At 36.5% G+C, this 27,690-nt stretch overlaps 1 protein-coding gene and 1 long non-coding RNA gene across 4 annotated transcripts in view; both read right to left on the bottom strand.

Moving 5' to 3' along the window:
* Positions 1 to 4: 4 nt before the first annotated feature.
* On the bottom strand, positions 5 to 20,361 carry LOC136826657 (uncharacterized). The gene is made up of 4 exons (XR_010849678.1): positions 20,268 to 20,361; positions 3,664 to 3,818; positions 1,601 to 1,799; positions 5 to 676 (listed from the first exon to the last, which is right to left on the bottom strand). It is a non-coding gene; the product is annotated as an uncharacterized lncRNA (long non-coding RNA).
* A 3,535-nt stretch (positions 20,362 to 23,896) lies between these two features.
* Positions 23,897 to 27,690, bottom strand: part of LOC136826658 (ankyrin-2-like) — a 745,006-nt gene continuing 741,212 nt past the window's right edge. For all 3 annotated transcript variants that reach the window (XM_067084011.1, XM_067084012.1, XM_067084013.1), the window contains 2 exons: positions 27,530 to 27,690; positions 23,897 to 26,315 (listed from right to left, as the gene is read on the bottom strand). The exon at positions 27,530 to 27,690 is cut by the window's right edge and continues 103 nt beyond it. In XM_067084011.1, coding sequence (XP_066940112.1) covers positions 25,467 to 26,315; positions 27,530 to 27,690 — 1,010 coding nt within the window. In that variant the 3' untranslated portion in view covers positions 23,897 to 25,466. The remainder of the gene's footprint in view (positions 26,316 to 27,529) is intronic.

Below are 27,690 nucleotides of genomic sequence, written 5' to 3' on the forward strand. Positions count from 1 at the left end.
GGTTTTTATTTCTTTTAACGTTTAACAGTAATGGAGTAGAGGACAACTTCAACTACCCCCTCATTTTTTTATGCATGGTGTCGCTCGTTCACGATCAGATGAGTTGAATTGATCTCTTCCCTGGTCACACCGATTACTTCACCTATTAAAAATTAGTCACTACTGTGCTATGCAGCAGTTAAAAAACGCACAATCCTTAAACTAAACCTAAAATTAGAATTATAGAGAATCTAAGGATTTTGTTTACCGCCACCAATTAACATGTCCAATGAGGTGGTAAACAAAATCTTTAGACTAAACCTATAAATTTAAAATTAGGTTTAGTTTAAGGATTGTGTGAGTTTTTAATTACTGCATTGCCCAGTAGTAGGAAAAAAAATAGGTGAAGTAATCGGTGTGACCAGGAAAGAGATCAATGCGAACATCTGATCATGTACAAGGACACCATACAAAAGTGGTGCAAGATAATGCAGTCGAAGGAGTCCATACACTTGACAAAAAAACCACCACGTAGTATAGTTAATATTCTTCCATCTCTCCTTTACTGTACGGGTGTAAGTTGCCTGTTCCAGTCAATCTGCCGGAGACATATGCCTTACTCCATCCCTTGATACCTTGCACTGGTTGACGACGCTACTTCACCTTTTACTGTTACCATGCACTCTAACTGTCAGACCTGAAATATGAAAAATAGGGTACTCATTCCGTAACTGTCAGACCTGAAATATGAAAAATAGGGTACTCATTCCGTAATTATAGTGAAGTCTTGTGTTTAGCATGAAATTACTCTATAGCACCTTAATTACAGTGAAGTCTTGTGTTTAGCATGAAATTACTCTATAGCACCTGAATGTAAGTTGCAGGCAATAGCAGTAGTAAACTAATTTGGATGTGTAAAACGTAAAAAGCCATATCGCAGTAGAGAGAGAAACAAGTGGGAGGAGCTTCTTTCCTAACTCTTTAGCTAAGCCATGGACAGGTGTTCGGATATCTACAACGAATATTGTGATTCAGAAAGTACGAGTAAACTGCCTTAATAAAATCTGGTAGTTCATTATAGTGCCCAAAATTATCAAAGGGTCTAACACATGCTGTGCCAAAATATCAAGACACAGCTGATATATAAAAAGATATTCGAGAAAACCTATGCGACAGCGTGTTTTAAATGCTTAGTAACCAAGACCATAAACGTTAAGTGTTTCTCCATTTCTTTACTAATCAGGATATATTGCCCCAACCCTGTCAATCTTATATGGGCAACTGCATCCCGTGTACAAAACTGTCTCCCCTCTAGCGTACCTGCAATAATTTTCAGGGTTAACCAGCTTTCATTTATAACAATACACCGACATGGGGCTAAACGGAATGCAACGCGAACTGGTCTTTAAATGAAAAAATCTGACATTTTCTGTATCTAAATCAGTTTTACCGTGCTAAAAATGTAATTATGGCTGTCGACATACAAGTCATTGGAAGCACCTGAGTATGGTTAAGGGCGGGAAGGCACACGCAGCCGATAACTAAATTTAGATTTTAGAGACTGAAAAGACTTAGTTGATATTAAGGCATGGAAGAGCGAACATATAGTTGTGTGCTTTACCGAAAATTACGAATCCAACGTAGTTTATAATCGACTTCTTGTGGGGTCAAGCTACCAACTAAAAGCTGGAGTGCAGAGTCCTTACTCTGATTAACACGCATCTCCTCATTCGTGATTTCTAACTGCCATGCCTATGTTCCTAGGCTACTGCATCTGCCCAGTTGCCTGCTGACAAAGTGATCTACTGCCCTTTTCATACCTGCAAAGATAAATTGTCATTACAAATTTAAAACCAGTGCAGGATATACGTAATACAGAACAAAACAAATGGTTCAAAGGCTACCCGAAATCCATTTTGATGCACGTTAGCATTTTCCAGCATTCAAGGATTAATATTTACTGTACAAGAATTTCAAGGTATTCAATTCTTAGTACGTTACGTCTCCTTAAAGCAAGTCAGCAAGTGGTATTTGTGTTCAGCATTGTAACTCTGGTCTGGTTAATTACATAATTCGTCCTTGTATTAAACTGGTGTATCCCATTTTTTTTTAAGTTTGAGTTTTCCAGTCCGTGTCTCAATTTTTGATACTTTATGACATAAAAAATTTCAGCTGCCTGCGTTGTCAGATTTTCCAACAAAATTGCAACTATTACAAGATAATCCACCTCCGAACATGGGTTTTACCCATTTTAAGGTGCACACTAATGAATGTTTTTTCGCGATAATCTGTGAATAGCTGAACTTAATGACCTCTTAGCGTCCTTACGTTCTCCAAATACCATGTATTTCCACATGGTGTCAAAACCAAGACCTAACGAGAGTATGGCCTATTTATTTCAAATCGTCTGACCCAATTAGTAGTGAAATAGTTGCCTGTTTAAAGAATTTGAAATTTCAAAATTAGCTGTTTGTTACCGAACTTGCAATTTAAAATTGTTGAACACACGTTGCGACCAAAAAACTTACGTAACCATTTATTTTCTAACACAAGCATCGTAAAAACCACTACAAGATTCACTTCATTCAACTGAACTTTTCTTGCAAGAAAGACTGGTGCCATAAACACAGGCTGTACAGAGAAAAACCCAATAGTGAAAAATCTTGATTAATTTTATAGACACTTCAAAACAAGACCTCTTAAAATATTCCACTTCAGGAAAAGCCAGATTTGAAAGTTCTTACGTTATTCACCCATTCTTTTAATGTCTGCTTTCGGGGGAGAACTTACCGTAAATTTCGCAGAGATTTTTTTCTTTAAATTTAAAATTACAATTTCTGCATTCAAATTCGAGGTAAATTGCTAATTAGCGCTCTTGCCAGAGTACCCCTAATATCTTGGATTTTACGACCTTTGAGCTTCCTGAAAACGCATTCAACTGCATGACCATTTCTTCATTGACATCGAAACATCCAAGCTCTTACTACATTACGAATTGAGAGGAAAAAATTTTACTCTAGGAAATAAGTATCCATGGTACGCTACCAAATTGCGCACTTCGGTATTTCATTTGTAAACTTTTTAGTTTCAAACAATTTCATTGTGTTAAGCTTTTTATTTCACACTAATCCCAACAAGCATTTTGACCAAAGCTGATTCATTTCAGTCAAGGAAGTTATGTCCAGGAAACAAAACCATCGCTAAAAAATGGCATTATGATAAATTCTTTAACTCCCTTATTTGGCATTTTACAGTCTTTTACTATTGTATTTATTTAATCCTAGCCCAGTAAAAGAATTGCATTATATATACAGCCTTTCGTAAGCTTAACTTGCTATTTCAAATATTCTACCTGCCCCATAAATTTTCGCACGATGAGCATTTAATACCATCAGTGTTGAAAACTTGAAAAACTAGCCTCAACTCATAAGCTGTCTTTACTCCCGATGTTAATTAAAACGCTAAGAAATTTTCCGTATGTCATGCTCGGACAATGTAATTCTAATCCATTGAACTAACTCAGAAATTTCTAAAAAGAAAAAAAAGAAAAGAAAACTCGGCAGAAAAATACCCAAATACCAGAAATCTAGAGCCAAACAGATTTGGTGCCAATAAGAGGTCGTGCTTCGAAGAAAACCTTTATTTTTTTTAAGGTAAAACAGAGTACACAAAGTTATAGTTTACCCTTGATATTGGTCCATTCATCTCATGAAGCACTTCAGACTGACCAAATCTGCAATTCATTAGGGTCTTATACGTCATCTTCAAAATCCAAAGGACCGGCAAACTTTTCGATAGCTTCTTTCCTATTTGCGGGGAATTCCCAGAAGCCGTAATGCCTGAAACAAACGGAAAATCTAATTAGAACAGCTGTTTCTCTCCAAGAAATAAATTTATGCTGTACAGGAAAACACTGCCTAAAATATGCTATTCCAATTTTCTTGCTTAAGACAGAGTTTAAATCTGTCTATACACATGACAAATCATCCTTGTTCTCTAAGTTTACCAGGTCTTATGTAAATGTCCGTAAAGGGGGCAGTGCCGCCAGTGCACCTCGTGCGATGCACTGCAGGCATTACTAATGCTCTTTGCAGCGCGCCCTCGGTCCCTAGCTACAAACTTTCTTTTTAATGTACCTCCTTTCATTTCTCTTACTTTCATCTTACTTTTCACCCTCTCCTAACTACTGATTCATGTGCAACTGCGAGGTTTTGCTCCTGTTACACCTTTCAAACCTTTTACAGTCAATCTCCGTTTCAACGCTGAATGACCGCATAGGTCCCAGTTCTCGTCCTTTGCCCTAAGTTCTATATTCAGTTCAATGTAAATGTGCCTTCCAAATTACCATGTAGTTAAATTAAAAACAAGACAAAAATGAAGATTAATTCTGACTTGACATTTGAAACTAGTATTCCAGCATTGTAAATATCCTAAGCATTCAAATTATGTTAATCCAATTGGATTATATTCATAACCCAATAATTGCTTCAACTAAGTTTAAATTTTATGATCTAAGGTAAAACATATTTTATTTTCAAGACTTGGCCTTCCTTATGGAACAATGAAAACCCTTTGTTAAAGTGACCTCTACAGTTTAATATTTACTTCATGGCACTTGTGCTCGGGCATATCCCTAATTACATTATCTCTAATTATCCAACAGCTCCGGAGAAATTACCGTTACAACTAGAATTTGGAAAATTTCAAACCCACGTTTGCATTCAAACTAATGAAAAGTGTCTGCAACATTCACGTTATTCATTATTTAATGTTTATATGCTAGGCCTAATTTTATGCGATCAAGCCACTTTGTGTTATGACTTAGTTTACCGTACTTATTTCAGTCATTGCCACAGTTATGGGGCTAAGAACTAAAAGGTTGCATCCAAATACAATTAAGTAGGCCCCGAAGGAGGTTAGTGCCGTCAGTGCACCACCTAATGTGGTGCACTGCAAGCATTACTTAAGGTTCTTTGCAGCGTGCCTTCGGCCCCTAGCTGCAACCCCTTCGTTCCTTTTACTGTACCTCCTTTCACATTCACTTTCTTCCATCTTACTCGCCACCCTCCCCTAATAATTGATTCATATTCCAACTGCGAGGTTTTCTTCCTGTTACACCTTTCAAACCTTTTACTGTCAATTTCCATTTCAGCGCTGAATGACTTCAGTGCTTGGCCTTTGGCCTAAATTTTATATTCAATTCAATTCAACAATTAAGTATGCAATAATAGTATCAAAGACTTAAAATCATTTAGTAAAAAATTCCAAATGTGTTCTTTCCAACTATGCATTTACATTCACATTTATTTTTTGCAATTGGGTCCTTAATATCTTTAATATCTTTGAACAAAATAATGTAGTGTTTACAGTCGGAGGGCTACTCAAAATATAGCCATGAACTCATTTCCTTCTGATTGACAGTAGTTTATTGGATGCTGAAAATATCTGAGATATAAACATACCTTTTGACTTTTGGCCATGCAATTTTAATTTTTCAAGGTGGGTGCCCAAACATTCCACTTAAAACCAAAATACGAAAATCAACTGCTCAGTATATTTGATGTCAATTCATGCAAACTTCAAGAACAGGATCAGCATTAAAAAGGTTCAAGATAAAAATTTCCAAGCAAGAGACTGACAAAAACAAATCAATACAACTGCGTAAGGGGCTAGTGCCGTCAGTGCACCTTACATGTGCACCGTAAGCATTACCTAAGGTTCTTTGCAGCATCCTTTCGGCCCCTAGCTGCAACTATTTTCATTCTTTTACTGTATTCTCTTCCATCTGACTTTCCACCATCTGTAACAATTGTTTCACAGAGTGCAGCTGCGAGGTTTTCCTCTTGCTACGCCTTGCAAACCATCTTACTATTTCCCTTTCAGGGCTGAATGACCTCGTGAGTCCCAGTGCTTGACCGATGGCCTAAATTCTATATTCCTAATCAATAGAAAGTCATAATATACCCATTTACCATTTCAGAAATAATTAAGAGAATGACCCTCCAAGGATTCCCGTTAGCCTTCAGCTTAATATCTCGTAACCTTGACTCAACACGATAATTACTACTGTATTTCACCACCACCACCAACCACCCATGAGTCATTCCACGACATTTGCTACATAAAATTTGGCTGTTAAAAGCTGAAAAAAAGTTTCTAAGCTGTTAAATATTGAAATTCCTTAGCTCTTCAATCTTAAATTCTCCAAATCTTATTCTATTTATTACTTAAGACGTAAAATACAGTTTAGTTCATTTAACACCAAATTCATTAAATTGCATGGATATAAAATATTCAGTTCTCCATTATTCGAGTGATTAAATGATGAAATTAAAATGATTAGGATCACAGGTCATGAAATGTTAATTTCAACATGCGACATCTACTTTATGTCAACATAGTTAAAAGTATTACTTGAGACTACTCGGTACGTTAATTAGTTTAATTGGTCATTTTCTTCCGTGAAAGATGCAAATTAAATTAAAATTTCCTGCTGTAAAAATACGAATACTGAAACACGAGGGCACAAAAACATCCGAACACAGTTTCTACTCCTTTTTGTTCCGTCATATCCCTAACACTTAAAACAATGTCTCAACACCTCTAAGTAATGTTCTCTAAAGCATGTCTCCGTGAATGACGCTTAACTAAGATACAAGCGAGCCCATGAGGTACATTCATGAACATTTTCAGATATGAGAACCACTTTAAATTATTACTAGAATCATTGAGAGCAGAGCCTGGAGTATACCATAAATTCTAACAAGATTTTACCCAAACACCCGTTTGCAAAATTAATGCAGGCTAACTTTAAAAAGCGAAAATACCGGCGAAAGATACTGACAAGAAGCCAACAATGGTTTAACTATGAAAAACACAAAAATCTTTACAATGTGGTGGTATTCTACAAAGTTAAAGTTGATTTTATGTAATTTTTTGAAATTCATGTATCACGACAGCGACAGCGATATAATTAGTTACTGCAAGAACACATCACTGGTGGAAAGTTAACTGTAGCTGGATGAGCTAATTATTTAATCAGGTTCCTTTGCAAACACAGGACCCTGATTATATGCATGCGGTTCCCAACAGGGAATATACTCAGTTATGATTACAAAGAATAAGGGCTCAAATCATTGAACCCAACTTCTTCACGGTCATCCAAAAATGTTAAGGTCATCGAAAAGTCACGCAAGTGTCTCGTACTTAATTGCACTTCCTGAGTGCCTACGACGCGTGTTATTATAGGGCACACTTCTATTATACTGCCTCAAGTTGAAAATTTATATTTTTAAATAAAGTCAAGAGGCAAGAAAATGCTTTTTTAATCACATTCAAGAAACCAGTATCTAGAAACAATTTGCTTTTATTCAAGTAGAAAGACAAAAGGCCACTTTGATGAAAAAGCATGCATATAAGTGCAACAAATAAAGATAAAGGGGAAATATTCTAAGTATAACAAAATTCACCTTTTCTATAAACACCGCAATCAACGGGAACAAACTTTCACGGAAAAGCAATACGCAACAGACTGCAAAGGATTTTCAACATTTAGGTTCTAATTACATCACTGATAAACAGGATTACTACGAGACAGGTTCTCCGTAGTGCTAAACTTCAGCAAACATCAAGACAGGTGTCTTTTCCCTTAACTTTGTTATTGCAATTCACTATACCAGAAGTAGGGGACAATTGTATAATTTTGTTGAATCTGACACTACCACAAGTATTGGACTAAAAATTTATTTACAGCAGTTTAATATCTTACTTTGTCTCTTGAAAATATTTTTAATACGTCATATTACATTAAATATAGAAATGATTGAATTCGAAATGGCCTCAAATGATTTTATTATGAGGTGGTTATAGAGAATAGGAAAGCTAAGGCTGGTGAAGACAATTTCTTAAAATATGTATTTGTGCATCGAAACTGTAATAAAAATGCATCGAAATTGTAATACACGTAAACTATGGGTTTCACGAACATCTGTATTATCACCACCACGCAAGAGCATACGATGCCCTCGAATACTAAATGTGTTAAGTGTACACAGTTTCCTTTATCCTCACCGCTTTAACTCAACTAAACTACTACTGTGGAAAGCATTTTCTCCCCTAAAACCTCCGTATAATCTCGCCACCTCTCGGTTGTCTCGCCTTTACCCGCAACAGGTACCACCCTCGTTCCCCCCTCTCTCATCCCTTCCCTTTTCTTAACTGCCACGTTCTCGACACTAACGAAATCATTAAAATTCACCGTTTTGGCACTTTTAATTTTTTTTTCAGGCTCTCACGCACCGAGTTCCCCAAAATCCACCTCAGAATCATCATTTCCGTTTGCTCTAGTCTCTGTTCCTCCTTCCTTCTTATGCTTAGGTTTCTGAACCATATATCACTTCTGATTCCACTATTAAAGATAATTTACAGATCTGGCAATCTTTTGTCATACTACCTCTATCCCCTCCCATTTCTCTCAATCTGCTTATGTTCCACTTTCATCTTAATTTCACACACTCCCTCCTGGCTTACAGTAGACCCCAAGTGTTTGAACTTTTAAAATTAATCTAGCCTCTTCTGTCTTGTATAAATCACCTATCCTCCCTGCTTGCTGGACAGCATACCCTCAGTTTTTCACACGTGCACCTTCATACTACATTTGAGAGATCCCCGTCATTCTTACTCCTTTTTGCAATGCATCAGTCTCTGCCGTAGACACCAGATCTGCATTTAATTCAAACTTACATTCCTAGCTGGTCTCTTAATACATTCATAACCAGTATAGCCTAATAGGTTAAGTGCTCATCTTTGATGAATAAAAACTTCAAACATTTGTTTTCCCACAGGCTGTTATTGCTGCTGTCTTTTACACTTTTCAACTAACCTAACCCACTTTACTGGCACTTAACTCAAAACCCCAAACAACCACCTCCCTTGTTTTCTATCAAGGGCCTTCTTTCTGGTCTATAAATGTACAGCCCCGTAGGGGACAGTGCTGTCTGTGCACCTCACGCAGTGCACTGTAGGCATCACTTGAGGGGTCTTTGCAGCGTCCCTTCGGCCCCTACCTGCAACCTCTTTCATTTCTTGCACTGTAGGTACCTCCATTCATATTCTCTTTTCCATATTGCTATCCAGCCTCTCAACATTTGTTTCATAGTGCAACTGTGAGGTTTTCCTCCTGTTACACCTTTCAAACCTTTCTACTCCCAATTTCCGTTTCAGCCCTGAATGACCTCATAGGTCCCAGCGCTTGGCCTAAATTCTATATTCCATTCCGTTCCTATAACGTACAGGCTAGTTTCCGATTACCTTCCAGCCACTTTTCCTGTAAATCTTACGATAAATGGCAGCAACAACATTACCTCTCTTATTAAAACCGTATTGCTGTTCACTCATCTAAACCGTAAATATTTTACCAAGTGCACCAAATGTTCTATGGTGGATTAAAAAATTCTGGGCATCGCATTGATTCCAAAGGAACATTTTATTAGTGATCGTAATTATGGAGAAAACCTAGCTAAATTTCTTTCATGGCTCACGATACAGAAACTCAAAGCCCATTAAGTAACTGTTGCATTGTTCAGGACCTCGAAAAAATTTTTAACAAAAAATCATCACAGACCAAATAATTTTTCATACAGCAAATTAAGACAGCGCACAATACAGATTTAAATTTGTAAAAACTTTGTAATTAGGATGAGAACCAGCAAATTTAACTCCAAACATTGGCCACTGCGTCATTCTTTTAACGAGGACTGCGTACTTTGATAACTTTCATTACTATTATTTTCCGCCTGTCGACCTTCAGTAAGGACTTTCGATGACAGAACACTTTGTGACTGTTTTGTTATGTCCCCTACCGTAGTATATTTTTAGATTACAGGATGCTTTAGAGAAAATTGAAATTATAATTGAATTTATGAACATTGTATTAAGATTTTGAAGTTAAAAAGTAGTTTCGTGGAAAAATTATGAACTGTGAAAAAACTCTCTACACAGTTTTCGACAATTATCACGTTATTTTAATGTGGTTCTAGATTGCCAAAATTGAGAAAGCCAAAGTAAACCACTGGGCAAAGTAAAGGTAAAATAAAAAACCCAAAAGCTACTTCGAAACAAAATCGTACGTAAAGATAACCCCAGAACACCAATAAGTAGTAAACAGATCAGACAAATGCCATTGCATGTTGTGAAATCAAGATATATTAGGCAGTGAAATAAAAACCAACCCCATTTACGAAATTCTACCAAGCAATTATGGGAGGGAGAAAAATTACAGTAGAACGCTGCAAGAACTTCGAGCAGGTTAAAGGGAATATAAGCTCGAGACGATTGAATTAAAATGTTCAGTAAAATTTTAGCTTACGAGTAAAATTTTAGCTTACGAATAAAATATATCTCCAGACATTTGAGTACGTCCATCAAAACACATTTAGCAAGGATACTCATATTACAAACATGCTGTAGAAATCTGGGTGTTTCAGCCGTAAAAACTGAGCGAAAGTCGAATATTCCAGAGAAAATCTCCCCTCCCATAAACCGGGGTAGGTCAGCACTAAACGAATTTACCTATCAACCACGGATAAATTTATCGATGGAAAGCGACAGTTTACAGTTAGAATCACGCAACTGTCAGTGCTGACACTTTAAATCCCGTCAGTGAAGAGCCCTACAAGATAATGTACAGTTCAAGTTATACACACCTGAATATCTCAGGCTGAGAATGAATTTTGGGCAATTTGCCAGAACCTAAAACTGATAATGTTGAAAAAAAGTTTGAATATAGGGACACCTTACGTAAAACCGAAGTTCACCCGTTTCCCACGGTGAACGCAAAAAAAACCATTTTCATTCAGTCGTGATGTGTATTTATCATACACAAGAATCTAGAACATTAACATCCGAAGTTGAGATAATGGTTGTTAAGCCAACTTAATGAAAGGGGAATACAACCTTTGGAATATAATCGACAGACGTTATTCCTGTCAAAAATTTAAACCAAGGTACAGCACTAACCAGCTAACATTTGAGGGCGTAATATTTCACCAGTAAGTCAAATGAAACAAAATTGAAGACCAAGAAGATTATGATGAAAAAAGGTCATAAATATATATGGTAAAAATGCCAATATATGACTACGTAAGCCCGAGACCATACTGCTGTTACAAATTATCTGATTATTTACTGAAGCTACAGGTTTAATCAGTTAAGCAGCCAAATAAACCACCAAAGGACTGACACTAATCCTTACTAATCAAGAAATATAGAGTTCTAACGTACATAGCAACAAAGGTAACACCGATACACAATATACTGACAAATATACCACCGAAAGCATATACAGATATATGAACAAAACAATGGAACCAAAATTCAACCAAGATACTGGAAATTCAAGACGGTACTGTTCAAATATATTTCTGAAATTTACGCTGAATAATTTACGAACAGGACTTGCTGGATGGGCCTACCGCGATCCTACAAAAACAAAAAGATAATGGAACGGGACGTCCGCAGTCTAGCACCGCGGATTATGTATATATGTAATCAACGGATAGGTTTACTGTAAGCAATTGGGTGTTACAGACTAATACACACAGACAAAGCCACTCCAACATTTTCCAGAAACATAACAGACACCTCACGTGTCTCGAACTGTCGACCTAACCGCTCAATTCTCCTCGCTGCTGGGAGAAGGGGCGCTGGGGATTTGGTACGATACAAGTACACATGCGCTACCGGGGTCTAAGCGATGTCAGGCAGGGCAACCGATCGAGGCTACGATCTACCCCAACGCCAAATCGAAGTCCTTACCCCATATAAAAAATGGGAAAAAGCACGTTAAACGAAGACGACGACGATGGCAGTCTAGCAGTGCTCTAACTTAAATTATTGCAACAAACTGGTAACATATCACACCCATAAGCCTTTAATCTATATGGGAATAAGTATACCTTAGTTTAACCAGACCACTGAGCTGATTAACAGCTCTCCTAGGGCTGCCTTCCGTATATCGTATATAAGGAATTAAGTGTAAAACTCGCTACCTAAAGCTTTCGTTGGAAGTGTAGGAAAAATTTTAGGAAAAATTTTAACAAATTGAACCTATATTAAAAACAGCAGGTAAAATGATCTGGAACCAGATATTAAATTAATTCAGATAAAAAAAAGTTTCAAATGTAAACGGTTGTAACGCTTCACTACAGTCCCTTTCATGAAGATGAAGATAACGCCACTCAAGAGTTAGTATACCGTCCACAAATTCTATTGCTAACCCCGTTCAATCAAATTGTTCATACCTCCCTAAATGCATAGAACTTTCTTACCTTGACCATACCAAAACCTTACCTATGTCATATACATCTGTCCTTACCTGACGGCCATTAGAAGTTAACTGCTTTAAGATAGTTATGAACTTCTATACACTAAGACCAACTTTTCCTCTTTTTTTTTTACAGGAATAATCACTAGGCAGAAGCGCAGGAAGATTGTGCCCAGTATAGTATGCTTCACACATTTAAAGTTGTAGAAAAATCTAGTGCCTATGAAAGCCAAGTACCAAAGAATGAGATTGCAAAAATGATTGGTTGGATCTGTAAACGTTACGTTCGTGCGTCATCTTAAAAATCAATAAAATTTAAACCAAATTGTGTATGCAATGCTTTTATTAGAGAAAAATTACAATGCAGAGAAAATTACTCCTTTCATTCCCAACGTGAAGCATTGATAGTTTAGGAAATGGTAGCTCAACAGACAGATTATAACTGTAAGGGTATGTGGTAATGCCTTCGTATATAACGAATTAAGTAAAAATACTACCGAAGACAAGCTCGAAGCGTTGGAAAAATAGAAACTAATTGAAAAATTGCACCAAATGCGTGTAACCTATTTTAATGAAATTTCAAAGTAAATGGAAGTGATAGTGCATACAGCAGGTAGACAAATACTTGTCAGATTGAAAAAAAAATAAAAAAAACCCAGTTTTAACTCTTCACTCAGTCCCTTTTATGAAGATGATGACAGCGCCACTCAAGAGTTGGCTTACCTTTCACAAAATCGATTAATAACACTGTTTAATCTAATTACTCATACCCCCTAAATGCATAGAGCTTTCTTACCCTAACCATACCAAAACTTACATGTCAGAGGCAAATTAAACGAAGGCAGACCGTCTATTAGAAACAGATTAAAGGCAGTTGAGAAATTCTACACACTAATGCTAACCTTTCCTCAGATGAGAATGAATCCTCAACCATTAAAAATAAACTGCTGTTTTTTTACTCAGTCTTATTTAAACAAAATTGTTTATGTAACGCTTTTGTTAAAATTAAAATGCAGAGAAAATTACTCCAAGACTTTTCATTCCAAACTTGAAAACTTAAATTAGCGAAGGAGATGATGGTACCTAACACTGTAAAGCACTTATTACCAGAATGAACAGATTACTTGATAGGAAAGGCTCTTAAAAAGTGAACCTAACGTACAGCAAATTAAGAATCAACATTACCTCTGGCTATTCGAGAAGCTTCAAATCTCCTTTCTATCGGAAATGCCCGCTTCACTTACCTAAGTCAGCGCACGCTTTAAAGTTTATCAGTTGCTGTCCATTGTGTATCCATTACATGAAATTTGAGTGTTTAGAACAAACTCAGCGAAAGTTCAGTATTTACAGTATATCTACAAAAAGTCTGCGTTTGTCACCACCAGACGAATTTAATAATCAGCCAAAGATAAATTTACAGATGAAAAGAGTGTTTTGCGGTGAAAATCATAACTACTAATGCCATTGAAGAACCCTACAAGATAATGTACAGTTCAGGTTGTACACTCCTGAATATCTCTTGCTGAAAAGGAATGTTGGGAAGTTTCCCCGAACCCTAGACAACTAGAATGTTTTAAAAAGTTCGATTATAAGGACACCTAAATGAAACCGTAGTTCACTCATTTCCCACAATGAACAGAAAAATCAATTCTATTAAAATCATGTGTCAATTGTAAGCTGGAGCCTGAAAAATTACCATCCAGGCAGAGATAATGGTTTAAGCTAACCAATGGTTAGAAGGGAATACAACATTTAGAATATAATCGACGATTATAAAAGGCCATTCCTGTCAAATTTAAATCAAATTAAGACATTAATTCATTAGATGGCGTAATATTTCATCATTAGATAAAGTGAAAGATCAAATTTAAGACCTCTTTATAAATTATGGTGAAAATAGATCACTGGCAATATGCCCTTTTTATCTTTACCTACGGTCGAGACCTTACTGATGTAACTAATTTTCTGAATATTTGGCTAAGCAGCTAAATAACCCAACCATCAAAGGATGGGTTCACTAATCCTTAATGAACATTAGTTAATTGTTAAATCAGGAAGTGAATATAAATTAATGTACTTAGCGATAAAGGAGGCAAAATACTGACAAATTTACCATCGAAAGCATACACAGAAGCATGAACAAACAGTAATGGAACTAAGATTCAACCAAGATACTGGAAATAAATCTTTGGCGCAGAAATTATTCACTAACTTGTCCCGAGTGCAAAAAAAAAAAAAAAAGTGCAAAAAAAAAAATCAAGACGTAACTATTCGAATGAATTTATGAAATTTACGTTGAATTTACGAACAGTAGAGCCTGCTGGATGGAACTACCGCAATCTGACAAACAAAAGAATTGACCGGGACGATGGCAGCGTAGCAGTGTTCAAGCTCAAATTATTGCAACAGCGAAGGCAAGTTCGAATTAAGAAAACAGAAAACTAAGTTTAAAAATTGCATCAAACTCATGGAACCTACTTTAAATGAATGAAATTTCAAAGGTAAATTGAAGTGATCTGCATTCAGGAGGCAGACAAATACCTGTCAAAAAAAAACCTAGACAACCAAGGGTTAGCATACACCACCTGCAAACCAATTTCCTAACACCGTTCAGTCTAATTGCTCAGAGGCGCCTACCTCCAAAATGTAGTTAATTTTACCTTAATCATACAAAAACTTACCTGTATCAGATACATCTGTTCTTTACCTTTGGCAAATTAAACTAAGGCAAAACATCCATTAGAAGTTAATTGCTCAAAGACAGTTGAGAACTTTGTATGTTCTAAGGCTAACTTTTCCTCAGAAAAGATTTGTTTTTACAGGAATAGGGACAAGGCAGAACTTGAGAATATTGCGCCTTTCGACAGTATAGTTTGCTTGTACATCTTTAAAGTTACAGAATAATCTGGTGCCTTCGAAAGCCGAGTACCACCAAAGAATGAGATAGCAAAAATGTATGGTTGGATCTTTAAACGTTACTTTTGTACATCGACTTTAAAATCCTTAACTATTACAAATAAATTGCTGGAGTTTTCAGTCATATTCAAACCAATCATGTAATGCTTTTATTATAGAGAAATTAAAATGCAGAGAAAATTGCTCTACGTCTTTTCATTCCCAACTTGAAAACTGAAAATGGTTAAGAAAATGGTAGCTATAAGACAGCTCTGGGAGTGTAGGGAAAACTCTTAACGCTAGAATGACGGTTTCTCTGATAGAAGCTCTTAGAAACCGGACTTAACGTGCAACAAAATTAAGAGTCAACATTCCTTTTGTTATTCGGGAAATTTCAAATCGATTTCTATCGGAAATAACAGTTTTCATTTATCTGAGCCAGGGTAAGCTTTAAAGTTTCATATCGACTGCTGTCCATTGCACATCTATTACATGAAATCTGAGTTTCAGCTTTTAAAAACTGAGCGAAAGTTCAGTATTCCAGAGAAAACCCACAGAAAGCCTGCGTTAGAGTCACCGGGTATTTAACGAGAAATGACAGAATTTAATAAACCAACGTTATTTTTTCGGTCGGGACAAATACATACGGATGGAACGGCTACGTCTGTTAATGTTTTGGAAACTGGTTTTCATACAGCTATCAGTGCATTTGTTTGTTGTCTGACATTTGGAAGAACCTTCGCCGTGTTTAGTACTGGCGGGGGTGAGTTACCCATACGTTAACAAGTTATTGCAAGACGGGTGAACCATTCGAAACAGAGTACCGGTTGTACACCCTTGAATATTTCTAGCTGAAAATGAATGAAACTGCCATTTTCGCTAAATACCCGCCGTGTACCTATAACTTAGTTCTACCGCTATCAGTGCTGACATTTGAAGAACCCTACAAGGCGAGTGTACCGTTCAAGTTGTACACTCTTAAAGTTTCTGAAAATGACTGTTATAAACAAAAAAAAAATAATGTTGAATATAAGGAAACCTAAATAAAACCGTAACTCACCTATTTCCCACGGTGAACATTGAAAAGTCATTTCCATTAAATCGTGTAATTATAAACAAGAGCCTAAATCATAACCATCCAGATGGTGAAAATTTAAAAGGGAACACACCTTGAGAATATAATCGACAATTATGCAACACTATTCCTGTCAAAACTTTAAACTAAGGTAAGACCTTATTTCATCATTAGATCAAGTGAAACAGATCAAATTGACTTCAACATAAAATATGGCGAAAATACGTCACTAACACTATGCCTTCATAAAGAATTACCAAACAAATACTAAAAATGCTTATTTACCATTACGTAAGCTCGAGTCCATACTGGTGTAATTAATTTTCTGAATATTTACTTAAACCGCAAGGTTTAATCAGCTAAGCAGCCAAATAAATGAATCACCAAAGGACAGGGTCGCTAATCCTTACTGAACCTCATTAGTTATTAAATCAAGAAGTGAATAGAGAGTTCTAACGTACATAGCGATAGAGGAAACATTGATATGGATATACAAAATGCTGACAAATATACAACCGAAAACATACACGGAAGCTTGATTGGACAAACATTAATGGAACCAAGATTTAACCAAGACACTGGAAACAAACTACTGGCCTCCAAACCACTAACATGCTAGTGCAAAAAATAAATTAAAATAAAAATAAAAATAAAAAAAACTAGAGAAATTTAAGACATAACTATTCATATGCGTTAATGGAAGTTACGTTGAATTTACGATCCAACAACATACAAAATGAAACTGGACGGTGGCAATCTAGCAGTGCTCTTGCTCAAATTATCGCAAGAGAGTGATAGAAAACGTCCATAAGCTGTAAGGTGTGAGGGAATGCCTTTCGTAAATGAGGAATTAAGCGCAGAACTTAGTACCGAAGTCGAAGTGTTGGAAAAACAGGAACTAATTGAAAAACTGCGCCATATGCGTTGAACCTATTTTAAATTAATGAGACTTTAAAGGCAAATGGACATGATCTGCATGCAGCAGGCAACATACCTGTCAAAAAAAAAAAGTTTTAAAGCTTTACTATAGACCCTTTCATGACGAAGACGAGGAAAACACCACTCAATAGCTCGGCATTTCTTCCACAAACCCGATTGCTAACACTGTTCAACCTAATAGCTCAAGCACAGTTCCATAAAATATATAGAGCTTTCTTACGTTAACCTTATCAAAAACCTTACCTATATTAGATACATTTATCCTTCACCTGTTCCAAATTAAACGAAGACAAAACGTCCATTAGAAGTTAATTGCTTTAATACAGTTCAGAACTTTATATATTAGGGCTTTTATTTTTTTTTACAGGAATAAGGACAAGGCAGAACTTGAGGTTGCGTCTTTCGACAGTAAAGTGTGCTTACGCACCTTATAAAGTTGTAGAATAATCTGGTGCCTTCGAAAACCAAGTACCAAAGAGTGAGGACGCAAAAATGCGGCGACTTAAAAATCCGTTAACGATTAAAAAAATGGCTGTTTTTTTTCAATAAAATTTAAACCAAATTCTGTACGCAATGCTTTTATTAAAGAGAAATTTATATGCTTAAAAAATGTCCCCAAGCTCTTATTCCTAACCTGAAAACATGATAGGTTTAGAGATCTGAGTGCGACAGGCGTCGAAGAAAAATATGGCACCTCATGTACAGCTCTGGGATTGTATAGAAAACCCTTAGCGTTAGAAAGAATAGGTTCCGTGACAGGAAAGGCTCTTTAAAAGCGGACCAAATAAAGGTAGCTGAGAGTCAACTGTTTTGGTTACTTTTTTTTGGTTATTCGAAGAACTTCAAATCCTCCTTTCTATCGGAGATGCCTGTTTTCAAGTGCTGTCAATTGTGTATCTATTACATGTAAGACGTATACTGTTCTGCATCTTAAATCTCATACTTTTCGTGTGGAGAAAAGCAACCAAGACGCCTAGGCCACTTTCTTTCCAGAATCCTTAATATCAAACCTATCATTGAAGAACAAATGCCACCCAACCAATGGTCTCGAGGTTCTTATTTCGAATAACTGGCAAGCCTGAGGTCCCATGACAGCTTCACTTTTGTATGGATAGAATTCACTTTTACCCAGTTTTAAAACGCATAAATTTGACATACAATTTTAGTGAAGTTATATTTTAATTTAAGTCTCCTTGACAAGATTGCAAAACATTCTTAAATATATTGTAAATTTACTGTTAGCTGCCCCCAAGAAACTAGCAAGCCTTAGGGGCTTTTGGGCCTTATCCTTGAAGTTCTTGGGCCCTTTCCAGGCCCAATTCTCCAGCCTGCTTTTACGGAGATATTTACCGTCTTTTATTTATATTTTACCATTTATTCCAATGGGGCTGGTACTTAACACGGTGCTCTGGGAACTGTTCTGGCATTATACAAAATTTTACAGCGAAAGAAACGAACGTCAGAAAAGTTTAAATCACATTAAATCATAGGAGAATGATATTTTCATGTTCAAAATGTGACAATGGTTTAAAATAAAATTTCACCGGTGAAATATAACATCCTACAACTACACTAAACATCTGCTGCACGAATAGCTAAGAACAATTGCACGTGATACAAAAGGGAAATATACTGTACATATCGATTTTTAAAATAATTTCAAAATAAAATGACAGTTCAGTATGCAGACTTCTGATGTGATTGAACGTTATCAAATGGTAGACCAGCTGCTCGTAAGTACTTAAAAGCAAATACTTACAGCAACTTTGTCGAATTAAGCGCCACGAGGCAAAATTTACGCGGTAAATTGAACAGTCAGCTGCAACGAATGGTCATGAACAAATACATTTAACGGGTTAGAATGAGCATATTTAGGGATCAAACTGGCAATCCGCTGCAAAACCCCTCAAGTGGTCCTTCCAGTAGTCGGTAGAACTATATAGTAATTCCGCGGCGACTGCCTTCTAACTTTTAACTTTTCTACAGTTTTTGGTTGGTAATTATGAATTTACCTTTAACAAAAGTCCATCCAACAAGGGGTTAGATCTTCACAAGACAGAGCATATCTGTTTCGAACGGTTCATATCCCGTCCGGCACAATAACTTGTTAGCGTATGGGTACCCAACCACCCCGGGCCAGTACTAAACACGGCGAAGGGACATTCCATTTGGCCGACAACAAACAGATGCATGCCAGGATCAGAACCCTAAAAGTGTAGAAAAACCAGTTGAAAAGGTAAAAACAGGCGCGGTATTTATAGAATTAAAGTCTTTCAGGAAACTTGCTTTCGATATATATACTTCAAAGCTCCTTTAATCATCCGGGCCTTTTCGCTCTGTACTAGGTCTCAAAAACTGGGATAAAATTACAACCCACATGGATAATGCAAACTACAAAGCATTTCTGAACTTAAACAGAAGCTGTTTAAGATAATTTGATACATTGTCTTACACAAGTGGCATACCACACACCTAGTAGGATACCTTTGGCTACCATGTTACGTTTCAAACCGTCTACAGAAACATTGCGTTGTAAGTCCTCACTTTCGCAGCCGACATTAAATCTTGGCCAAAATGACCTTGGAACACTGAATTTTTCTCAACATTAACCCCAGGGAAAATTTGGCAAAAACAATCTCCCCTAAATATGTCAAATCGGCTGGGCAACACTGATGGCTCTGATCAAATCATTGGAAATTACATTGTTCATTGTACAAATTTAAATCAAACCTATTACAGGAATTTTTTCTTGGCAAAGATTTTATCCAAAGCAAGTACACTACTGTCATTTCATATATTCATTCCGACTGGTTTCAATAAAGTTTTAACCCACTTCAACTTATAACAGCCACATTATACAAAGATTTCAATTACATTATCGGCTGAAGATGAAAACTACTGACGGAAAAACACTGGCATAAATGACCACACCCAGCAACCAAAAGGGACCATAGTTCCTAAACCTCTGGTAAATATACCTGTATTAAAGCCAAAAGGCCCCTAACATAATAATACTAAACCATTGGTAGTTAATATCAAAAGCAAAATTAAATTTACCTCTTGACTATCGAAACAAACGACACGGAGGTTAATAACAGACCCTATCTCACACACTTGGCCAACCGGCAATAAACTCAGCTCCTCAACGCAAAGGAACCCCAAATACGACGGAAAATTTCTCTCAGCCAATCGGAAGCAACCACCACGACAGACGCCGAAAGGCACTGTGTTTGTTTCTGTTATTGGCTGAATTTTTGTAACTGGTTTTCCCATTGGCTAAGGTGTAGAATGGAATTTCGAAAGCCTTAGCGGGAAACTATATTTGGGTAGAAATCTTTCTGAAAATTTTCGAAGGGCACAATGAAAACCATCAGATTACAAGCAATATTTAATACTGAGGAAAATAAAAACTCCCATAAATTCTTGGCAATATATTAATTAAAATAAAGTAAAAGGAGAAAGTGAGAATGTTAAGATGTATCTTGCAAGATTAAACATTTTTAGAAAAAGCATTTGGTGGTAACACCTCTTACTTTCATTGGGGATAAAAGTCCTCTTCAAGATATTTCCTTTATACTGTCATCATCCAGAATCTGAATAAACGTAAGAAGTACAAAAAATGCGTTTAACTACACCGTAAAGAGTAAAAAAAAAAATGCTATTTCCTTATTTCCTACATCTTGACTACCCTCATCACCATGATGTGGCATTATTACATATAATACACGATATGATACACATCAAACGGGTACTGACATACTGACAATCTGATGTTGTTGCGGATGAACTAGTGTATGTTATACGGTTCGTGAATATTGATATATACACACACTTTTTTTCCCCCCTCTATAGCAAGCATTTTCGTGGAACTCGACCCAGACTGTAATCCGCCACAGACGACCAACTATTAGCCTAACTCACAAAGGCCAGTGGGATTAAGCAGAACGGGTCTAAACAGATTCACCTCACATTGGCTCTCTTGCTAGTCAGGAGGATGTGTGTGAATGTACAACATAACGTATAATGCTGGAGGTATTTTACGCACAGAGTGTTTTTTAAGACTTTGATATAACTGCTACTGGAATAAAACCTCTAGCTACATAAACTATGACACCTCCTCACATGCGCACACAGTCTTTCAATCCCCCGGGATTGACTCTCGTGAGAGATTCACGTGGAGAGAGAGAGAGAGAGAGAGAGAGAGAGAGAGAGAGAGAGAGAGAGAGAGAGGAAATATCCTTTTATTGCAACTGTGCAACATCTGCACAACGTTCCTTCGAGCATTTTGTATGAAAACCACTGTACCAAAAAACCTTGCCGTTCTTGGAGGGGAAACTAGAAATCTGAGGATCTGGACCTACAAGATTTACTCTAGAATAACGCAGTTGTACAGCAAGTTGGTTCTACATACCTGTTATTGCTGCAAGGCAGCTTCATCAGATTTATTAAGAGAAATGCTGTGTTAGGAAATTTTTAGGCTCATAAGATAAGAACAGGAACCAGAGGCCTGAAGACTCCCTGGAATAACACGTACCCCAAAGCGGGACAACACTGCCCTTCTCTGTAGGGGTACACTCCAGTTAAGCAGGACCCTACAGTTTATATATCCCAGTACAGTACGGGCCATTTCACAAATAACGTTCAAAAGTTTCTTTCCTATACGACACAATCAAGCCACATTGTCCACGACATTACGTCTGCTTGAAGAATGACCTCAAAAGGGGGCTTCAAAGTCTACGTAACCTGGAAGAGTGCTACCATTACTGACGTCCCTGCACCTTCATGTGAGACTGACAGCAGTCATCCTAAATAAACATGATAACTATAGAAATAAATATATATAAAAAACCATATAACTTATGCTGCTTTGTCAGATCAAATTAAATCTATCTAGTATAGTCTGGAACCACAGTATTCTCCAGCCGCCGGAGAAAAAAACTTGAGAGACTGGTCAAAAATAAAAGTTCCATTACAGAAGAGGGGTTAAAAGCCAGGTATGACTAGAAACTCACATTATTAAAATATTTTGCAATGAACATTGCCGTAAACTTATGACTATCTAGTATCAGTATCAGCCACAAATAATACTGAATCAGACGAACTCTTTATCCAAATTATTTATAATATCCTATTTTATACGAATGGTATATCCCTGTATCATTTTAATTTTCAGCTAGGAAAAGTAAAATTTCTAAGCCCAAAAACCCTATTTCGTCTACTGTATATCAAAGACTCCTAACAGACACGGCTGAAATCAACATCAGGCTTCAAAGAAATTCGATTGATTAAAACGATCAACGAGTAAAAAATGCGCCGAAGTTTCTTCGGCGCAATCGAGTTTTCTGCACAGTAGCTACATCATATAATCAAGGCAGCCGAAAATAGCTCTATCTTTCGCAGGTCTCGGTATAATGGTGTATGAGCCGCGGCCCACGAAACTTTAACCACGGCCCGGTGGCGGCCTATCCTAAATCGTTATCAAGAGCACAATTATGGTTAACTTTAACATTAAATAAACATTACTGAGGCTAGAGGGCTGCAATTTTTTATGTTTGATGATTGGAGGGTGGAATGGTGGATGATCAACATACCAATATGCTGCCCTCTAGCCTCAGTAGTTTTTAAGATCTGAAGGTGGACAAAGAAAGTGCTGACAGAAAAAGTGCGGACGGACAGACAAAGTCAGCACAATAGTTTTCTTTTACAGAAAACTAAAAAAAGTAGAGGAGGACACGCGAAAGCCTCATCTTGGAAGTGATTATTGTTAAACCTTTCAAGTTACCAGTCCGTCTAACCTGATTTTCAGAAATGCAACACTGAATTAACTACCTTATACAAGAGTACGAAATGAAATGGGCACTACGAATACCATCTGAACCAATCATTTTAAAAGCCTTACTATTGCGCTTCGCTTCTACTACTGTCTTTGGTTTCCATATTTCTTTAAAGAGTTATACCTTTAGAACTATACTTTCCTTTTTGTAGTTCTTCAGAGATATGACTTTGGTATTCACAATCTATGTAATTTTCCATACACAAAACCTACCACGCCTTAGAGCTGATGTATTATCATTATTTTAAGTAACCGAAAAGACAAATTATCACATTTTTACGATTCACAAGGTGGGGAGCGTCCGAAGGGAATGATACTGAAATACTGCACGAGGCCTACCGTAGGTGGTGTCACCTTACAGTGAGCCAACACTTCAGAATTAGCTTTAAAAAATATATAGGGTAAGATATGGAGATAACTATAGTAGTTGCTATTAACATCGAGAAAACACTAAGAAATTACACTTGAATATCGAAAATTGAATTAATATTTCCGTACACCATACTGCATAAGAGATATGTTAACTTTACCTTTAACCATCGATAATTACTCAAATTACATTAAAAAAGTCAAGTCTCCACTAATATTAGTTCACTGGTAGGTAAATATCAAAGTTGTGGCAATTGTCATTGGTTTCAAAAACAACCCTTTTAACATAGTTACCTAGTTACTATAAAAGAAAATGAAAATTTACAGAAAACGGATTTTAGCTCAGTAAACTTATTACTATATAAACTATGGAGGTTCCTTTCGTGAATTTGATAGATTTGTTGAGCCACGCTATAAATTTCAAAGGATCTAGAGCGTGGCTCAACAAGTCTACCAGATTCACGCTAGAAATGGAAAAAAAGATGGTTGGGTGCCTTTTAAAGCGTTGTTAAAGACATGAAAATCAGTCTAAATTTAGTACATTTAGAAAAACAAAAATTAATTTGACTAAAGTACATTATTTCAGTATGCAGGTCATTGTATTAAGGTAGAATTCCTTTAATTTTCAACGTGCATTACTCATTGTCGATTCTGATTTTTTGATAACTATTAAAATATCAGTAGAAAAATGAACAGGACGTTGCATTATCCGGGTCATATTTCAGATAATCGTTCCAAGAAAGTAGCTAAGACGATAAATAACAAAGTGGAAGCAAGAAAGGTTACCAATGGACAATGTTTCATACCACTGTCTGTTCTGAATCATCCAAATCGATTTTGAAAATACTCAGTATAATGCCATTTTAGTTCTGCAGCAACGCTTAAAAACATGCTTATGGAAAAAGACTCAACAGATTACTGAAATAGTTTACAGAATCCAACTTGTGGATCTTGGGTCGTTTCATTTACACCTGATGAGCCAGGAATTAAATATCAAAATAAATAAACATAAATATTCAATTAGAACTGGTCAGAAGATTAATGATCCTTTTGTACACTTGAGTGAAAAATCACATAGAATAAACTGGTTCAATAGTAGTGCAATAAAGTGTTACAATATTGTCTCTACACCTTTTTACATTCAGTTTGATAAATATGTTACAGATATCGCAGCAATGAGAACCGTGTTTTAAAGACGCAAAACGGCCTCTCTTAAATTTGCAATCGTAACATCCGTAATACTACGAGGAATGTTCCTCCGTAACTTTATAAGGACAAGAGTCCTTTAGAACTGGAAACTATGATATAGTGGAAGTGTCATTCAAAAACGAAGATTATGGAAAAATGGTCAAATGGGAAACGGCAATACCTTTGATGATGGGTCGAATCTCAATCATCATAGTGCTGAGTACCAATGTCTGGAATATTGCTGAAATTCAAACAGATGAACTATTATTTAACAATGATAGAATCTAAGATTTGAAGCACGTGGTATAAATATCACCTCAGCAGATATGAAAATTCTTGTGGACAATACCTGGTTTTTTTGGCAACTCCAGATGAAATATATGTTAAGTGTTTGCAAAAGTAATGCAGTCGAAGCTAGTACTAAGTTAATAGGAACAAGTGCACTATTAGACCTTGCTTTCAAGTTTACGTCGTATCACTGGTTTTTCTTATGAAACAATAATGATTGAATAACGATACTTTTTCCATTACAAGCATTGTAAAACATAATGTTCCAACATAGTTGTCGAACTCAATAGTGTTATTTTTGGTACCTTTTTTTAAATGCAAGATTAGGGTAAAATTGTTCTTTTTGCAATATGCTTTTTTTTATGTTATCACTCTTCACTTCTACTGAACCTAATTATAAACCAGGTTAGCCAAGCGACGATTATTGTCTTTGCATTGATCAGCTACGCATATATGAAGTCAGTAAACCTAGGAAACATTCTTTTTTCAATATAACATCATATTACAATAATAATAATGAACCCACTCGATATAAAAGTAAATAACGCTTGCTGAACCTTTACGACACTATCTGAATATTATGAAAGAATTTCTCTTGTTTTGATCTCCAGTGCCCTGAAAATCAGCTTCGCGGCATCCAAGTGCTGATTTTTAGCAGCAATGTGTCGAGCTTGACTCAAGACTTTGTATGTATAATCTTCGGTATGGCATGCCAAGAGATCAGGGAGGAGTTCCAGCCGATTGTGCTTCGATGCAAGCAAGAGGGCGTTGATGATAACATTTTTATCTCTAGACCTATGACGGTTCAAAAGTAAACGAGCAACTGTCTCACTGGTGCCGCCCACGGCCGCTACAAGCAAGGCCGCATCCAGGTTACTCGACTTGTAATCGTTGCTGTTCAAGAGGTTCTCTACGATCTTCTCGCGTTCTGAAATATAGACGTTTTCTTCTTCCAAGAACTGGTCGGTAATTTCACTCCCGTCCTTCAGAACAGCTTCTGACAGGGTAGTGTCTAACACAGCCTGTGAGCTCAGTAGCGATAACAAAGGCGCCGCATTTCTCCAGTCTCTGAAACTAACCCTGTTAAACAGCATGTCCCCCACGTGCATGTTCTTCACTCGAACACCTTTCCCAAGAATCTCTGAGATGACGTCCCAGCTTTCTTCCACGCAAGCTGCTTGTAGAATCTCGCGTAGTTTTTCTTTGTCAAACGCATGATTCTTTCGAAGAATCTTCCAGACAACATTCCACTGCTTTTGACAAAATGCTTTGTCAAGTGTGTGGTTAATTTCGTCCTCTTTCAGATCGTAACGAGAGTCAAGAATGACCTCGACGCTCTCCCAGCGATTGAGTGTTGCAGATACCATCAGCGCAGTGCTGGAGTCGTCGGTATTGACCACATTACTGGCTGATATGTCGAGCTGGCACTGTGGAAAAGGAAGGTTTTAGATTATTCACAAAGCAATTTGAAAATGAATATGTAGACTTGTAGTTTATTTTCACTATTTTTGACCAATGGTACATGCAAAGATATTTTACTAAACTAAGCAAATCAATCATTCTATAGACGCAGCCAACAATCCTGAAAAGTTCATTATCGTGCACTAGTAATGGTAGGTTGCCGCAGACGATAACGAACCATTCATATAGGAATTATTTGCATTTAGATTAAACAAGTAAATTCTTTTAGTCATCTGAAACATTGTAAATCTTTCTAAGTGAAGAAACAAAATAATGATAAATATAAAGATATATATAGAGACACCCTAAAAGTTGTTAATGATTATGTTGATGATGGCACGACTATAAATGACTGGAAATGGTGTGTGTGTATACTGTTAAAATATCTATATAAACAAGTATAAGATATATATATAATATTATATATATATAGTCAACACGTTCCAAAGATAACTAATTATGTGTTGTGTGTGTGTGTGAATTAAAAAATCTATTGCAGTAAACAACTGAATGAAATTTTTCTAAATATAGTCTAAATGTTCCAAAGATAACAGAAAATTATCTTTTACTCTAATCTTATTCAGAATTAAAAAAAAGGACTCCAAATTTATTCCATGAATGAAATAATCTGATCTTTGTTAATGAATTGCCTGATAAAGTTTATGTTCCATTAGGAAAATAGTGTCTCATCATTGTCTATCAAAATCAATTATCACATTTGGATATTGTAAAGTAAGAAAAATCTTATCCAGTGAAATAATATGAGTGTCTGTTACAAGTTTCTGCTGTAATCTCATGACTAAATTAAGTTTGTAATCTGATACATTACTATCTACTGTAATCTCCTGATACATTAACCTTCCATGTTCATATATCATTTAACACTGTCAGTTCGATATGAGTACCATATATCATTTATATCATTTATCATTGTACCACATATCATTTATCATTACCATTTAAAACACAAGATATGAGTACCATATATCATTTATCATTGTCATATTACCATTTAAAACACAAGATATGAGTACCATATGTCATTTATCATTGTCATATTATCATTTAAAACACAAGATAGTCTATAAAGTCAGAAAAAGAAAAACAGCAAACAAGCGAGAAACGTCGCATGATGAGAGACGACAAGCAACACACCACGAGTTGTTTACACTGTTTTTACCTCAAGCGAAGCGCCTTGCATCAGCCTCAGGCATTCGGCGTGACCGTAAACGGCGGCCAAATAGAAGGGCGTTAATCCCCGGGTCCGGACGTTCAAGTGCAAACGTGGGTCGTGCAGGAGTCGTTGGACGAGGCTGACGTGGTTGTGGAGACACCCTAATG

The sequence above is a fragment of the Macrobrachium rosenbergii genome, chromosome 41 (genome assembly GCF_040412425.1).
Source record: "Macrobrachium rosenbergii isolate ZJJX-2024 chromosome 41, ASM4041242v1, whole genome shotgun sequence".
NCBI classification, from domain to species: domain Eukaryota; kingdom Metazoa; phylum Arthropoda; class Malacostraca; order Decapoda; family Palaemonidae; genus Macrobrachium; species Macrobrachium rosenbergii.